This window comes from Ornithorhynchus anatinus, chromosome 7 (genome assembly GCF_004115215.2).
Source record: "Ornithorhynchus anatinus isolate Pmale09 chromosome 7, mOrnAna1.pri.v4, whole genome shotgun sequence".
NCBI lineage: Eukaryota > Metazoa > Chordata > Mammalia > Monotremata > Ornithorhynchidae > Ornithorhynchus > Ornithorhynchus anatinus.
Genome location: NC_041734.1, coordinates 30,046,643 through 30,065,442, shown reverse-complemented (window position 1 = coordinate 30,065,442; position 18,800 = coordinate 30,046,643). Strand labels below are relative to the sequence as shown.

At 42.2% G+C, this 18,800-nt stretch overlaps 1 protein-coding gene across 4 annotated transcripts in view; it reads left to right on the top strand.

Moving 5' to 3' along the window:
- Nucleotides 1-18,800, top strand: part of SPAG16 (sperm associated antigen 16) — a 772,121-nt gene that overhangs the window by 497,841 nt on the left and 255,480 nt on the right. For 3 of the 4 annotated variants that reach the window (XM_029068266.2, XM_029068265.2, XM_029068264.2), the window contains one exon: nt 9,107-9,233. The exons of the other annotated variant lie outside the window; for it this stretch is intronic. In XM_029068266.2, the coding sequence (XP_028924099.1) occupies nt 9,107-9,233 (127 nt within the window). The remainder of the gene's footprint in view (nt 1-9,106; nt 9,234-18,800) is intronic. 4 annotated transcript variants of the gene reach the window in all.

Below are 18,800 nucleotides of genomic sequence, written 5' to 3'. Positions count from 1 at the left end.
ATTTGATTTTCTTGAGGTTGCACATTAATCAGTCATAAGGTTGGAAACTCTGAATTGCCAATTCCCCAGTTGATTCTTTGACCTTTAAGCAACACTCCTTCCATCTAGAGCATCTGTTGTATTTTCATCTCCTCCCTCATTCATTTTGCCTGAAATGTAAAGGGCTGACTTGATAAAGGGGAAAACAAATTGATTATTTTGAGTGCCTATATTATTAAAATTGTCACTGCACTGCTTCAAGTAAAGTGTGGACTACAGCTAGCTTTTAGTCAGCAGGGGGTATAGTGATCTTGGGCTTCTTATGTAAATTTATGCATAAAACCACTTCAAGTCTAGCACATGCTGTTCACTTGGAATCCCACAAGGAATGTCATACTTCTTGAAAAGATAAAAAGGGGAAAGATCCCCTCTGTTTCACACAGCAGGAGATAAACATGGGGAGTGCATCTAAACAAACAAAAGAATAATGATACATCATTTTTTGGAGAGTATATACAGAAGTAGTATGATGCAGAGATTGAGAAACAAATCTCATCTTAGTGATGGCTGCAATCAAAGAGCACAGAACTCACTCCTCTTCCAAGGATTACGAATTATTCAGCCCCAAACTATGTATTGGCAAATGAGTCCGTTCATGAGGATTTTATGATGGCAATGACAGGTGATGCTTGGGTGATTAAGCTGATGCCAGGATGCCTGGAGTGGTGGAGGAAAGACTGAGGAGAGTGTACTTAAAAACAGAATTAATAAGAGAGGGCCCACCTAGATTAAGCTCCTCAAGGGCAAGGATGTGTCTTTTATTCTTATCTTTATTTTTTAATGGTATTTGTTAAGCACTTACTATGTGCCAGGCACTGTACTAAGTGCTGGCATAAATGCAAGCTAATCTGGTTGGATACAGTCCCTATCCCCTGTGGGGCTCACAGTCTCAATCCCCATTTTACAGATGAGGGAACTGAGGCTCAGAGAAGTGAAGTGAATTGCCCAAGATCACACAGCAGACAAGTGGCGGAGCTGGGATTAGAACCCATGACCTCTGACTCCCAAGCCTGTGCTCTTGCCACTAGGTTATGCTGCTTCTCACAATTATATTGTAATATAATTATATATGTGTAATATTTTGAACTAGGTTATTCCATGGCATAAAGACATTAAAATCTAAATATGATGAGTTAAAAAAATGGTGGAATGTTGAGCCAATCATGAAATGGTTTGAACTGTGTTCAATTTTTAATTTTCAGTTCCATCTTTCTCAACATTATGGACCACTCTCTTCTCCAGGAAGTGCTGTCTCTTCTAGGATTTGCTGACACAGTTCTTTTCCTGACTCTTCCTTTCCCTTTCAAACCCCAATTGTGGGTGTCTCTCCAGGGTCCATTCTTGGCCTTCTTCTCTTCTCACTTTTACCCTCACTCCTTTTGGGAATTATATCTGTTCCCATGGCTTCAACTGCCAGCTCAACTACATCACGTGGGACAACCCGAGTACCCTGTATCTCCCCCCAGTGCTTAGAACAGTGCTCTGCACATAGTAAGCACTTAACAAATGCCAACATTATTATAATTATCACTACTACTTACTTCCTCCACAGTCTTGCATTTTATTTTGCCTCCAGCACATTTCTACCTTGATGTCTCACCTAGACATCAATGTCTAAAACTCAACTCCTTCCCAAATCCTCTCTTCCACTTAACTTTTCCATTGCAGGTAAACCACCACGTTCCTCCCAGTTTGGCTTACAATCTTGATGTTTTTCTTGATTTCTTCCTGGTTTTCAGTCTCATGCTTAGTCTGTCACAAAATCATGATGCTTTTTCCTTCAGACAATTCCCCAGATATATTCCTTCCTTTCCATCCAAATAGTTTGTTCCTTTCAAGCACTTCTCATATCCCAGTTTGAATACTGTATCAGCTGCCTCATTGATCTTACCTGCAGTCTCTTCCCACTATTAATAATTGTGGTATTTGTTAGATACTTTGTGTAAGGCACTGTTCTAAGCACTGAGATATATATATGATAATCAGGTCCCACATGAGGTTCACAATCTAAGTAGGAGGGAGAACTGGTGTTGCATTGCCATTCTGCAAATGAGGGAACTGAGGCACAGATAAGTGAAGTGGTTTGCCCAAGGTCACATAGCAGGCATGTGGCAGAGTTGGGATTAGAACCTGAGTCCTTTGACTCCCAGGTCTGTGCCTTTTTCCACTTCCAGGCCATGCTGATTCTCTCCCATCCATACTTGACTCTGCTGCTCTAAAATATTGTTCTGCACACATCTCCCCATTCTACAAATATGCTAATGGTTGCCCATTCCTCTCTACCTCAAGCAGAAATGTCTGACCACTAGCTCCATGGAACTCTCACATGTATTATACTCTCTTCTCCCACAGCAATCCAATTAGTGTATGTCATCTGCTCCAGCTAACTTACTCACTGTGCTTCACTTTCAACTCTTTGCCCTTATTGCTTACTCCCTACTTCCTGCCTGAGACTCCCTCCCCACTCAAGTCTGCTAATCTAAAACTCTCCTCAACTCTCCTCATTTTAAAATTCCTTCTGAAACCATATCTCCTCCCCTAATTATTTTTTATTTTCACCAGATCATGGTCCCAGACTAATAACTATGGTATTTGTAAAGTGCTTACTATTATGTGCCAGGCACCATACTAAGTGCTAGGGTGAATACAAGCAAATTGTATTGGACACAGCCCCCGTCCCATGGGGCTCACAGTCTCAATCCCCAATTTGCAGGTGAGGTAACTGAGGCAGAGAGAAGCAAAGTGACATGCCCAAGGTGACATAGCAGCCAAGTGTCATTGCTGGGATTAGAACCCATGACCTTCTGACTCCCAGGCCTGTGGTCCATCCACTACGCCGTGCTGCTTCCCTCATACCACCTCAATACTTTTATACCTATTACGCACTTTATGTACTCAAATGGCTTCTGAAGATAACAACTTAAAACATTCTACTATTTAAGCAGTTGCTTATCTATATATCCATTTTTCTATTTTCTTCTTCTGTCTGTAAAAAATTCCCCTTCCTCTCCCCCACTCCTTTTAGATCGAAAGTAACTTGAAGGCAGGGATCATATTTTCTAACTATATTGTACTTTCCCAAGTGTTCAGTTCCCTGCTCTGCACACCATAGGTGCTTTTTACACTAGTGATTGATCTTTTACATTAAAATTTGCATTGTGGAAAAAGGTTCAGTGCTAAAAGACAAATTATACTAGGGCAAATACATCTCCGACGCTGGCAGGGCTGCAATATCCTTACCAGTGATTTATAACAATGTTAAAACAGGCTAGTAGCAGTTGTGTGATGTTACTTTTTCAACTAGCCGTAGATACCAACGGTTTTGTAAAGCACAGGGACAGACATTGGCTTGATGAAAATGACAGTGAAATAGCTGAGCTCCTACCCAAGGAAAGTACAGCTTTCAGAAAATGGCTTTATCATCCATCAGAAGAAAATCACCATGATTTTATTGATCTACACGAAGAGGCTTAGATCAAAATGCAAATATGTGAAACGACCATTGAGATCAACCTGTAGATGAGACTCAGTCTTATGGAAAGAGGACTGCAGTAGCTTTGGCAAAGCTTTAAATCGGGTGTATGGTCCTAAAACAACAGTCCTAATCTTGATAAAGACATATTCAATCATATTTATTGAGCACTTACTGTGTGCAAAGCACTATACTAAATGCTGAAGATATATTGTTATCAACCACAGCATTAATTGAGTGGCTCTTATGGGCAAACACTGTGCTACGCACTTTGGAACCTTCAGCCAAAGTAAAAGGTAAGGCTTCTGCCTTCAAGGAGTTTCCAACTAGTGGAGAAGAAAAGCATTAAATAAGTAAAATAGTTCAACTGAAAGGTGAAAGACGTAAGAACATCTTTGGGAGATGGTGTGCAAACGTCTTCCACAATAGGCCATTGGTAATAGACCAGCAATCTATAGACCATCTTCCTTGAGGACTGTCACTGATATGGGTCAAAAACCAAAAGTGCATGAAACCAGGATTTTAAAGTAGAGAGTAGGGACCAAGCCTTTTCCTTCTTTTGTATGGTCCTAGGAAACTATTACCAGGCTCTGTGCACAGTATGTGCTCAACAAATACTACCGATTAATTGACAGATGGATAATAATAATTATGGTACTTACTAAGTGCTTACTATGTGCCACTGTTCTAAGCGCCGGGGTAGATTAACAAGTTAATCAGGTTGGTTGCAGTCCTTGTCCCACAAGGGGCTCACATTCTTATCCTCATTTTACAAATGAAGTAACTGAGGCACAGAGAAGTTATGTGACTTGCCCACAATCACGCAGCAATGTGGCAGAGGCGAGATTAGAACTCAGGTCCTTCTGGCTCCCAGGCCTGCGCTAAGCCACTTACTCTATCCACTAAGCCATGGCCCAAGGGCAAAATGGCTTATCAGGGAAGTTGAAAGCAGCATCTTGCCACTTAAACTGCAATCAATCAAACAATGATATGTATTGAGCACTTATTATGTTCACAGCACTGTTCTAAGCCCTTGGGAGAGTACAGTAAAACAGAGTTGGTAGGCATGTTCCCTTACCATGATGACCTTACAGTTTAGCAGAGGGGAAAGACATCCATTCTTTGCTGCTAACTGGTGAGATGCTTTTGTTCTCTGTGATATGAATGGCAGAAAAAGAATCATGATTTTTAAAAGGCAAGGCGAAGTGCTGGAGTGATGTTTGGGATGCCATTGTTGACCATAGGGAGAAAGATACTAGCACTAATTGTGCTAGGTCACCTCTACCCCCGTGGCTGCAAGACTCCATCAGTGAAAGGAAGTACAGAAAACCAACAGCAGGAGTGAGAAGCAGCATGGCTTAGTGGCAAGAGCATGGGCTTGGGAGTCAAAGGTCATGGGTTCTAATCCCAGCTCCGCCACCTATCTGCAGTGTGACCTTGGGCAAGTCACTTCACTTCTCTGGACCTCAGTTCCCTCATCTGTAAAATGGGGATTGAGACTGTGAGCCCCACATGGGACAGGGATTGTGTCCAACCTGATTACCTTGTATCTACTCCAGCATTTAGAACAGTGCCTGGCACATAGTAAGTGCTTAACAAACACCATTATTATTATTGTTAAAACCCTGGGGTTGGAAGAGATCAGTGAGTCATTGCCCTATCCTACTGGTATGCCTGCCCACACTTTATCGAGGGCCCCAAAGGGAGCACTTGCAGAAAAGAAGCATGGTGTAGTGGATAGAGCACAGACCTGGGAGTCAGAAGGTCAAGGGTTCTAATCCTGGCTCCGCCACTTGTCTGCTCTGTGGCCTAGGGCAAATCACTTCACTTCTCTGTGTTCAGTTACCTCAACTGTAAAATGGGAATTGAGACTGTGATTGAGCCCTTTGTTGGGTAGGGATTATCCCTATTTGTTGCTGAATTGTACTTGCCAAGTGCTTAATAAATATAGTGCTCTGCACACAGTAAGCACTCAATAAATACTATTGAATGAATGAATGATTGGGACTCTGTCCAACTTGATTTGCTTGTATCCACCCTAGTGCTTTGAACAGTGCCTGGCACATAGTAAGTGCTTAACAAATACCATTATTATTATTATATCAGTTTACACAGCTAATAGTCTTAATGAAGCATCCTACAGAAGTCCCACATGCTAGCATTCAGCTGTAACAGCCTAACAAGGCTGGCAACAGTCATTCAATAAAACTCCCCCACCCTTAAATTAACATCTAGTCCCCACCCATTAAGAGACCCCACCCAATTAAACAAAATTCTCCCAACTCCTTCCCCAAATCCTTGGTCTCCTACTGGGAAGTCTGCCCTTTCTCTGACCCCATTGGCTCAAAAAATTTGAAAAATTAACTAAGCACCAAGGTGCCCCAAATTGCAGAATTGCCCTCTGCCTTCAAACATGCCCATGTCTCCCCCATCCTAAAAAAGCCCTCTCTTGACCCCACTTCCCCTTTCAGTTATCACCCTATCTCCCTACTACCCTTCCTTTCCAAGCTCCTAGAATGAGTCGTCTACACTCGCTGCCTAGAATTCCTTAACTCCAATTTTCTCCTGGACCCCTTCCAATCTGGCTTCCGTCCCCTCCATTCTACCGAGACTGCTCTCTCAAAAGTCACCCATGATCTCCTTTTTGCCAAATCCAATGGCTCCTACTCTGTCCTAATCCTCCTTGACCTCTCAGCTGCCTTTGACACTGTAGACCATCCCTTTCTCCTCCACACCTTATCTCACTCCGTCCTCTCCTGGTTCTCCTTTTACCTTTTTGGCCGTTCATTCTCGGTCTCCTTCGCAGCTCCTCCTCCCCCTCCCATCCTCTAACTGTTGGGGTTCCTCAAGGGTCAGTTCTTGGCCCTCTTCTGTTCTCCATCTACACTCACTCCTTCACTGCTTCAACTATTATCTCTATGCAGATGACACACAGATCTACATCTCTGCCCCTGTCCTCTCCCCCTCCCTTCAGGCTCATATCTCCTCCTGCCTCCAGGACGTCTCTACCTGGATGTCTGCGCGCCACCTAAAACTCAGCATGTCCAAAACTGAGCTCCTTATCTTCCCTCTCAAGCCCTGTCCTCTTCCTGACTTCCCTATCACTGTGGATGGTATGACCATCACTGTGGATGGTATGACCATCCTTCCCGTCTCTCAAGCCCGCAACCTTGGTGTCATCTTTGACTCTCCTCTCTCATTCACCCCACACATCCAATCCGTCACCAAGACCTGCCGGGCTCACCTTTATAATATTGCCAAGTTCTGCCCTTTCCTCTCCATCCAAACGGCTATTTTACAGGTACAGGTTCTCATGATATCCCGGCTGGATTATTGTGTCAACCTTCTCTCTGATCTCCCTTCCTCCTGTCTCTCCCTGCTCCAGTCTATTCTTCATTCCGCTGCCGGGATTATCTTCCTGCAGAAACACTCTGGGCATATCACTCCCCTTCTTAAAAACCTCCAGTGGTTACCTATCAACCTCCGCAAGAAACAGAAACTTCTCACTCACAGAAATTTCTAGGCTACAAGGCTCTCCATCACCTTGCCCCCTCCTACCTCTTCTCCATTCTCTCTTTCCACTGCCCACCCCGCACACTCCACTCCTCTGCCGCCCAACTCCTCACCATCCCCCATTCTCACCTATCCCGCCATCGACCTCTGGCCCACGTCCTCCCACAGTCCTGGAATGCCCTCCCTCCTCACCTCTGCCAAACTAATTATCTTCCCCTCTTCAAAGCCCTACTGAGAGCTCACCTCCTCCAAGAGGCCTTCCCAGACTCAGCTTCCCCTTTTCCCTCTGCTGCCCCTCTACCCCCCCTTACCTCCCCTCAGCTAAGCCCCCTTTTCCCCCCCCTTTCTCTCTGCTCCTCCCCCTCTCCCTTCCCCTCCCCTCAGCACTGTGCTCGTCTGCTCATTTGTATATACTTTTTATTACCCTATTTATTTTGTTAATGAGATGTACATCCCCTTGATTCTATTTATTGCTATTGTTTTTGTCTGTCTCCCCCTATTAGAATGTAAACCCATCAATGGGCAGGGACTGTCTCTATCTGTTGCCGATTTGTATATTCCAAGCGCTTAGTACAGTGCTCTGCACATAGTAAGCGCTCAATAAATACTATTGAATGAATGAATGCAGAAAGTTCAAACTCTTCCTTCCATTTAACATTCCTCCAATCAGCTGGCTTTCTCGCTGATTACTAAGGCAACACACCTTCTAGAATGACTCAGCAACAGGAGTGAGGCTTCTTTAGTTAGTGCTGAAGACTGAGACAGTTTTCTTCAAAGTTTTCCCCCCCCAATCAAAATTAAAGTGGCTCACAATTCCAGTGCCGTGAGCCATCATCACTGAAGACTTGTCAATCAAAGGTATTTATTGAGCACTTACTGCATGTAGAGCACAATATTAAGTACGTGGGAGAATAAAATGCATGAGTTTTGTTTCCTCTCCAGATTTCACTTTAACTTTGGATCCAAAAATCTTCTGGGGAGAAATTTAACCCTGATTTCTATACAACAAGGAGATCAATCAACTGATTAAGCAATAGTATTTTTTATATGCTTACTCTGTTCAGAGCATTGTGCTAAGCACTTGGGAGGGTACAACAGAGTAAGTAGATATGATCCCTGTTCTCAGTGTTTACAATCTAGCCAGGGAGACATTAAATTACAAGCAGGGAAAGTAACAACATATAACGATTTGCATGTATGTCCTGTGTCATCAGCATTGATTACTAAGTACTGCAGTGCTTAATCACCCCAAACATTGGGTAGAACCCCCCCCCCCCCCCCCCCCATGGACTCTGGAACTTCTGGTTTTGCAGAGATGCTGACCAGGTTGTTCCCAGCTTCTGCCCATCTTCCTTTCCAGAGTGAGGCAGAGACTGTGCCCCCATGGTGTGGAGTGGGAGGTGGGATTTTTTTTTTTTTGGAGGTATTTGTTAGGCATTTCCTATGTTCTAGGAACTGTTCTAAGTGCTAAGGTAGATACAGACTAATCAGATCCAAGTGCTAGGGTAGATACAGTCTAATCAGATTGAACACAATCCCTGTCCCACAAAGGTCTAAAAGTCTTCATCCCCAGTTTACAGATGAGGTAACTTGGAAGCAGAGAGGTAAAGTGACTTGCCCAAGGCCACACAGCAGACAAGTGGCCGAGATGGATTTAGCAGTCAGGTCCTTCTGACCCCCAGGCCCGTGCTCTAGCCATGAGGCCAAACTGCTTGTTTCTCTAAAACGTAATGTCTTTTTTAACATAGAACTCTGGCTAAATATAGAGTCTGTTGTATGTCTTGCTCTGAGCCTTTTAGTACCACTAAAATTAGCTTTTCAATCTTAAATACATTTTTCTAAAACCTAATCTCTGGAGAATTATCTTCTAAATTTTAGTCCAATTTTCTTGGTATTCATTCTAAATGATCTTTTTGTAACTCTGCACAAAGAGCATCTGCTCATTTTTTGGTCAAAATAATTTATTCTCTGCATGTTCTGTTTGAAAACTGAACAAAGAGGATAAAAACAGACCCATTTGGTCAATATTTTCCTCAACAATACAGCAAATGATGTTTTTACTTTCCCTCTGATACATTTCAGGGTGACACTATTGTGTCCTGTGATTCCTGTGGCGTCATGAAGCTCTGGGATGTCCGAAAAGTGATAGCGATGGTGTCGGTTGATGCAGGTCCCAGTCCTGGCAACCAGGTGGTCTTTGACCCCTCAGGTAGGAGCTTGTTATTAGTCAAAGCCATCCATTTACAGGCTTGTTCTGAATGCAGTCTGTGCTGCTTTGGAAATCAATCTTGGTTTTACTTTTCTCCCTCTGGCAAATTGCTATGGTCTGTGGTTACATTTTTAAAACAGATAGGATAAAGGAAGGTAGATTCGCTGAAGGACTTGAATGCCTATTATATAAAGTTACTTGGAAAATGGAGAACATATTCTTAAAGGAATTTTATTCTCACTAATCTCTTGTGTATACTACAGTCGTAATTGGTTACTTCTTACAAATAAAGCGAGGTTTCCTTGTATTTATAGGTGGGAAGGTAGTAACTGGAAATTTGTGGCCATATTAACTACTTGAATCCTCAGTTACATACTGACTAGGCACCAGTAATTGAATTTACTTCTTTCGTGCTTCAAATATTGACTTTGCTCAGGTGGCTAACATTTCCTGAATTGGAACAGGAAACTAAATTTATTTCCTACACAGTATTTTTTCTTTCTTTTCTTTTCCTTTCAAAATTTTCTTTTTAATCCTCTAGTCTGAAAGCTCCTTTTGGGCAGGGAATATGTCCTCCAACTCTGCTGTATTGTATTCTGCCAAGCACTTAGTATACTGCTCTGAACATAGTAAGCACTCAATAAATACTATTGACCCATATCCAAGAACAAACAAAATTCTGAGCAAAGGGAAAAACTTTCCAAATCTAGTGATTTTCACTTCTTTGCAAGTTTTCCTATAACTTTATTCAAAAACCACAGTAGTCTTGTAAGCTCATTGTGAGCAGGAAATGTTAAACTCATTGTGAGCAGGAAATGTGTCTACCAACTTGATTATTGTACTCCTTCAGGTGCTTATTACAGAGGTCTGCATACAGTAAGTGCTCAATAAATACTCTGGATTGATATCATGGAATAAAAAAAATTCTGAGCAAAGGGAACAGCTTTCTAAATATTCTGGATTTTCACTTCCTTCCAGGTTTTCCTATAACTTTAATTATTCAAATACTGCAGTAGTCGTGTAAGTTCACTGTGAGCAGGCCATGTGTCTACCAACTGTGATATTGTATTATCCCAAACAATACAGTGCTCTGCATACAAGCACTCAGTAAGTACTATTGATTGATATGCCGGAATAAACAAAATTCTAAGCAAAGGGAAAAGCTTTTTAAATCTAGTGGTTTTTCACTTCCTTACAGGTTTTCCTATAAATCTAATTATTCAAATACCACAGTAGTCTTGTAAGCTCATTTTGAGCAGAGAATATGCCTGCCAACTAGACTGTAAGCCCATCAATGGGCAGGAACTGTCTCTATCTGTTGCCGATTTGTACATTCCAAGCGCTTAGTACAGTGCTCTGCACATAGTAAGTGCTCAATAATACTATTGAACGAATGAATGAATGTTATATTGTATTCTCCCAAGTGCTTAGTACAGTGGGCTGCACATGGTAAGTACTCAATAAATATGATTGTCTAATTGAGATTCCCATCCCAATATGTTATATGAGAAATCTTGGTCCTGCCCCAAGACTCCTATGAAAGGACATAGTTTTCCCAGAATGGTGGCATTTCTCCTCTGTCCTACCACAGTGAGGGTTCTTGGGGCAGAAAGTCAGTCAGTCAATAATGTTTATAGAGCACTTACTGTGTGCAGAGCACTGTTCTAAGCAGTTCAGAGAATACAGTACAACAATAAACAGACACAGTCCCTGCCCATAACAAAGTCCTGACTGCAGATTGAGATGTAGGCTATTCTCAATACTGAGTGCCCATAAAAGGCAGCACATCCCTCAGAGACTTCACGTAATAATGGAGGAATTATTATTATTTTTGTTATTGTTTTTCATTCATTCAGTTGCATTTATTAAGTGCTTACTGTGTGCAAATCACTGTATTAAGTGATTGTTAGTATCATTATCATATGTGCTAAGAACTTGCTTTGTGCAGAGCACTGTACTAAGCACTGGGATTGACACAATATAAGCAGATTGGGCAGAGTCCCTCTCCCTCATGTGGCTCATAGTCTAAGAAGGAAGGAGAACAGGTATTTTATCCCTGTTTTACAGATTGGTAATTGAGGCACAGAGAAGTTAAATGACTTTTCCAGGACTACCCAGCTGGCAAGTGGCAGAGCTGGAATTAGAACCCAGATCCTTTGACTCCAAGGCACAGGCCCTATCCACTTGGGCATGTTGCTTCTTTGCATATAGATAATTTATTTGTAATTTTTTCCTAGAAAGGAACGTGACACTAATTCTCCTGCCATGCCTAAGGGACCAGGATTCTCATTACCTCAAATTGGACAAGAGACAGGCAAAGCAGAGGTGGAGAGAATCAGAGCAGCCTAATGGAAAGAGTAGGGGCCTGGGAGGCATAGAACCAGGGGTCTAATCCTGGCTCTGCCACCTGTCAGCTGTTGCCACAGCTGTTACCGCATCTGTGAAATGGGGATTAAGACTGTGAGCCTCATTTGGGATAGGGACGATGCCCAGCCTGATTACTCCAGCACTTAGAACAGTGCCTGGCACAGAGTACGTGCTTAACAAATACCATTCAAAAAAAATGGGGAAGGGGAGAAGAAGAAGGGGTCAATCCACCAAACCACTGTGATCACTGTGGCAATGACCATGTCTAGCATCCCCATTGCCATGCTTTTGTGTCACCTATTATTGATCACCCTGTCAGACAACTCAGTCTATCTGAGGCTGTTCATAGGGTTTTCTAGCTTGGTTGGAAATATGCTTCTGGCTATACTGGAAACTTCAATGAATGGCCCTAGAATGGGTCAATTCATTCACATTCATGTCAGTAGGGTCATGAGAAGCTGGCACCAAGGAAAAGGAGGAGGAGGAGAGAGGTCTGTCTATTAGATTATCTTGTACTCTCCCAAGTGCTTAGCACAGTGCTCTGCACACACCAAGCACTCAATAAATACTATCAACTGACTGACAGGTAGTCTCCCCTCTTTCAGGCCTCCATGCCTCTCCCATTGCCCCCAAGGTTTGGGGGAGGAGTACCTCCCTGCCCCCCTGATTGAAAGGGAAGCCCCGAAGAGGCCCAATATTGAATGTTTCAGGTGGCTGCGAAGAGCCCACTTATGACACTCACTCCCACCTCAGCCCCATGCCACTGGCGTACAGATCAATCGATGGTATGTATTGAGTGCTTACTATGTGCTAAGGGCTTGGCACCATGCTGAACCTTCAGAAGTCCATTTTTAAAACTTGGTTCTACTCAGTGGTTTTTATTGAACCCTTACTATTTTCATGGCACCGTACAAAGCACTTGGGAGAGTGCATTACTGTAGAGTTGATGGGCACATTCTCGGCCTGCCTGTTTTATTGTTATAATGTACTCTCCCAAGCACTTAGTACAATGCTCTGCACACAGTAAGCACTAAATAAATTTGGTTGACTGACTGAGCAGAAGAGCTTAGCCTAGAGGGAGAGATGGATGTTAAAATGAAGCGCAAGATAGTTACTGAAGTGCTTTGGGCCCCTGAGCCTGTGGGAGACGTGCGAGAGACAGGTGCTTTCCTTTCACTCTCCCCTGTTATGAATGGGGCATGTAGTGGAATTACAGTGCCACCTCATTCTTTTAAATTCTGTCTCCCCCTCTAGACTGTAAACTCTTTGTGGGCAGGGAATCTATATACCCACTATAATAATTATTATGGTACTTGTTAAGTGCTTACTATATGCCAAGCACGGTTCTAAGCACTAGGATAAGATTCAAGGTAGTTAGCTTGGACATAGTCCCTATCTCACATAGGGTACTTAATCCCCATTTTACAGATGAGGTAACTGAGGCCCAGGGAAGTGAAGTGACTTGCCCAAGGTCACACAGTAGACGTGCTGGAGCCGGGATTACAACTCATGACCTTTTGACTCCCAGGCCCATGCTTTATCCACTAAGCCAAGTTTTGTACTCTCCCAACTACTTTGAACAGTTCTGTGGACACAGTAAACACTCAATAAATGCCATTTATTGATTGACATCCATTCCTTCCTCTTTCGGATGCCTGACCACATGGTGTCTTATACTTCTGTGGATGTGTCCACTCTCTAGAACGCATCAACAGCTACGCTCCCTCCCCCACATCCATGTATCAAATGGTGGACTTGGACCTTTCAATCATTCTGTGTCTTCTCAGACTTCTTGTTTCTCTAATAACTCCTCTCCTTAGCTTTTCACGCTTTTCTCCTCTACTGCTTTTATTTTGACTTGCATCGAACTTTAACTTAATGTGGCATAATCCATGGAGAGTTATTTGAAATTGACTGAAAGCCCTAATCACAGGCTGTAAACAATGTTGCCCACTCCTGAGACTGCAGTGGAGAAAAGTTCCTACCAGGTAAGGCAAAGCAGGCAGTAAATTCAGAAGCCAGGAGGGAGCCCAAAACATTACCAAATTGAAAGTACACAACAGCTATGAGTACCTCATGAAGAAATGAGAAAACTGTAGGGGATTTCTCCCTGTGTATATGCACCAATATGGTTGTATACCAGTACAGCGATGGTATATCTCTGGTAGCACACAGTTCCCCATTCTGCTTGAGACTCTAGAAGATCAGAATAACCTGAGTCAGACCTAATGCAAGGCTAAATAGACTTGAAAGACTCTTGTCTTATATGAGGGGGTCTCTCTCCCTTCTATCTGTTTTTAAGCAAGAGGGTCCTACGGGGGAGAGGTATTCAGACCTCAGAGCTAGAGGCAGTCAGGTTCTGGTAATAATAATGTTGGTATTTGTTAAGCTCTTACTATGTGCTGAGCACTGTTCTAAGCACTGGGGTAGACACAGGGGAATCAGGTTGTCCCACGTGGGGCTCACAGTCTTCATCCCCATTTTACAGATGAGGTAACTGAGGCACTGAGAAGTTAAGTGACTTGCCCAAAGTCACACAGCTGATAAGTGGCTGAGCCAGAATTCGAACCCATGACCTCTGACTCCAAAGCCCGTGCTCTTTCCACTGAGCCACGCTGCTTCTCTAAATCCTCTCTCATTGAGAGATGGTCTATATTTTGAGGACACAGGGGGCTAATTCTCCAAACTCTTACAGGGAAAACATGACTTGGGCAGGATCAACAGTCAGAAAGGAGGAAATTGTCAAGGGTCTATTTTTGTTTTTGTTTTTTTAAATGGCCTTACTATTTGCCAAGCACTGTACTAAGAATTGGGATACATACAAGATAATAAGGTTGGGCACAGTCCCTGACCCACTTGACTTGCATTGTCTAAGTAGAAAGGAATAGGATTTAATCCTCATTTTACAGATGAAGTAGCTGAGGCACAGAGAAGTTAAGTGACTACCCAAGGTCACACAGCTGCCACCTGTCGGAGTTGTGATAAGAATCCAAGTCCTCTGACTCCCAGGGCCTTGTTATCCCCGCTGGACAACACTGCTTCCATATTGTTATATTTGGGTGGGACAAGGTGGGGGAAATTGTGTTTCCATTACATTCCCCTTTCACAGACAGTGGGCAGTGAAAAGAGAGCACCTATCACCCTCACCCTGTTCCACAGGTTTGGAAGCCCAAAGCATTTATGTACCTGTCTGTAACTTATTTTAATGTCCATCTCCCCTTCTCAGCTAGGCTCTTGTGGGAAGGAAATGTGTCTACCAACTCTACAGTATTGGCCTCTTTCAAGTACTTTGTACAGTGCCATGCAAACAATATATGCTTAATAAATACCACTGATTGGAAGTGAGTTTGAAGAATGGACTTGTGAAGCCTAACTGGCCCTTGGAACTCTACTGATGGACAGACCAATAGAGAATCCTTAGAAAATGATTATAAGGAGATGTAACACTGTCTTTATTCCAAGCTTCCTTACAAAACTCCCTCTCAGCAAATATTTTCCCTAGCTTTTTGAAGTAGATACAACTCTTTTTTTAAGGTATTTGTTAAGCACTTACTATGTGCCAGGCACTGTTCTAAGCACTGTGGTAGATACAAGCTAATCAGGTTGGACACGGTCCATATCCCACATGGGGCTCACAGTTTTAACCCCCATTTTACAGATGAGGCAACTGAGGCCCAGAGAAGTAAAGTGACTTGCTCAAGGTCACACAGCAGGCAAGTGCTAGAGGGAGAATTAGAACCCAGGTCTTTCTGACTCCAAGGCCCAAGCTATATCCACTAGGCCACACTCCTTCTCCAACTCTTGGTGGTGGTGGAGAGCTGGGCAGAGAGGGGGAGTTGAGATGAGGATTTATGCAAATATCCCAATTTTGTGGATGAGAAAACACATTGAGTACTTGGAATTTATTTGAATATAGAAAAGTCACAGAAAGCTAGTAGTGGAGTAAATGTTAAAACTTAAGTGTCCTGCTGAATCAATCAACTCATTATTACCTCTCCAGATAAAGTGAAGCTACATATTTAATTTTCCCTTACAGTGGGTAAAATCTCCTTCAGACAGTACTAACTAGTGAGGGGGGTTACTTTGGTGATGGGGATGCATATTTTTGTACCCCAATGGTGTGACCTCCACTGGAAATATTCTTCAGTTAAAATATCTAGATAAGGATTGTTATGACGTGCAGAAAAGAGAGAATCTAAGTTGTAAGAGTTCCAGAGAACACAAGGCCCTAACTGGATGAATTTTAACTTTAATAATACTGACATACAGGAAAAATTTAGATTCATTATTCATCTGTTACTAAAATTAAATAATATTCACAAGCATAAATAATTGGGTTTCCTAGAACCAAAAGAGCATTAAAAAAATCTGAATTTCAATGAATTCTGGATTTTCTTCTCTAATTTCCAACTTTTGAGGAGGAAATAAAAGATAGTTTTTTATGCCTTGTAATTCTAAGCAGTGATAGGTGTACAACCTGAGGGAGGACAAAGACGAGGAGGAGGGGAAAGAGGAGAATGGTGAATACAAGACTGTAGGTTGTAGAGTGTAAACTGTAAGCTCACTGTGGGCAGGGGATGTGATGGTTCACTGTTATATTGTATTCTGCCAAGCGCTTAGTATAGTGCTTTGCACTCAGTAAGCCCTCAATAAAAGCAATTGAATGAAACAAGACAATTCAGTACCTGCTGTGTGCAGCACTTGGAAAAGTTAATTAGTAGTAGGAGATTGTCAGCCAATCAGTGGTATTTATTGAGTGTTTATTGTGTGTGGAACTCACTAAACACTCTGGAAAGTACAGTACAACAGAGTACAACAGAGTTGATAGACCCCTGCCCACAAGGAGTTTTTAGTCTACTAGGAGAGAGAGAAATTAAATAGATTGAGGAGAGGGGAAAGAAGGATAAGGAGTATAAGGATATGTACATAGGTTTGTGGGCCTGGGGTATCAAAGCGCATAAGGTATACATAGCCAAGTACATAGTAAACACCGAGGAGAGGGTGGATGAGGAAATGAGAGCTAAATCTGGGGAGGCCTATTGGAGGAAATGGGATTTTCTGAGGGTTTCAAGTCTGTCTCAAGTGTCCCTGTATCTTCCTATTCCTTCTTACCTCCTTTTTTCTCTTTTTTCTCTTCCTCCTCACATTGCTAGTTGTGATGCTTATGTTCGGATATCCACCTATTAGCACCTCACCTGTTTTAATGTTTCAGAAATTATGAGAAAAGTGTGGCAATTATGCAAGTATATCTGGTATTCTTACATGTTTGAATTCTTTATACTTTGAAATTCTCTGCAATTATTACCAGGGACAGAATTTGTGCCATTAAGAAGCTTGTAAACAATCAGTGCAACAAGGCAAAATGGACTATAAAATAGTGTGTTCAACATTAAGAGTTCATTTCCTTCAAAGGTGTCTCCTCCCTCCATTACCACTTGAAGTATCTGAGGTTTTGATGCACAAACTAAGCGCTCAATAATTACAATTGAATTAATGAATTGAATGAATGAATGAATGTTTTCCCAGCCTGCTGAAATGCAAGTTCAGTTGTTATACATTTGTCTCTATTTGGAGGCCACCCAAGAGATTGGTCTGCTGTGTATCTGAACTTGCTGACTTGTTTTCTCTCCCACTGACAACTTTAACTCCTGTAATTCAGACACATTGCAAGAGAGCCAGAGACTGGATAGCCAAAGGTAGAGGAGATAATAGAAAAGGGACAGTAAACATTACTGCTTTGGGTGGCTGAATAATAATATGATTTTTCCTAGGACTGTCTGATCTGATTCAGTTGCTTTCCAAGGAGCATTCCTTATTACCAGTCCAATAGTTTTGTAGAGAATATACCAAAATACCTCACGATACAACTAAGTTATATTCCATGACCATGTAGTTATATTATAAATAATGGTATCAGAAGGTACATTTTCCTCTAGATTTGCATTAAGATTTTTTCCAGAACCTCTGGAAAAGTAATGTGAAATTCCTTTATGAGCTATCAACTATTGATAATCTTTATTGAAAAATACTTCAAAGATGCCATCATAGTATTAAATAAAATTTTCGTAATTGAGTCTGTTTAGGAGACTGCAGTAGTAGTAGAAGCATCTCCGGCTGACTGGAGAATATGTCCAACAGAAGTGGAACAACAGCCTTCTTTTCTAGTCAGATGCTATGTGATCTAGTAGAAACAGCAAGAGCCTAGGGTCAGAGGACCTGAATTCTAATTCTGGTCATGCCACTTGCTTGTTGTGTTACCTTGCTGTGAATCCCAAGGGTGGACAGGGACTATGTCTAATCTGGTTATCTTGTATCTAAGCCAGAGCTTAATATAATGCTTGGCATATAGTAAGCACTTCAATACCATCATTATACCACAGTAGCCTATCTCTTTCTGAACAGTTCTGTGTCCCTTTGAAATTTTCTCTCCATTAGGGTCTTCTCTTTCTTCAGTCATAATCATGCTTGTTTGCATTCTTGAAAACTAAGGCAAGATTTTAGCTGGTGGTGGAAAAATCATGGCTTGTTTTCCATCTGTTTTGTACCTTGCAATGACACACTGGCTTGTTGAAGCTCACTGAGGTCCTCATTAGATAGTGATTCCTGACTGAAATGGAACTCATTCAGCTGAATGTCAGTCATTCAACTGATTGACAGCTACATCTTCCATTTCTAAATTAAATTGCTTCCCTGGTTCAACATCTCTTTGATTATTTGCTCAAGGGTCTCCTTACTGCCTTGAAAATCAGATATTAACTCTGGGCAGCGATTCCTCCAAGATTCAGATCTGTCTTTTTTTTAATGGTATTTTTTGAGCCCTTACTCTGTGTCAAGAACTGTTCTAAGTGCTGGAGGTTGATATAAATCAATCACATGGAACACAGCCCTGTCCCACATTTTGTTTACAGTCTGAGTAGGATGGAGGACAGGTATTCAATCCCCATTTTACAGACGAGGGAACTGAGACACTGAGAAGTTAAGTGACTTGCCCAAGGTCACCCAGCAGGCCATTGGCAGAGCTGGGATTAAGAACTCAGTCATGGTTGATAAATTAATCTCAGCCAAGATGGGAAAGAGGTGGATAGTATGGTCAGATCTCCCAACCTCCTGTCTCTCCCTGCTTCCATCTATACTTCATTCTGCTGCCCAGGTTATTTTTCTACAGAAATGCTCTGGGCATGTCGCCCCCTCCTCAAAAAT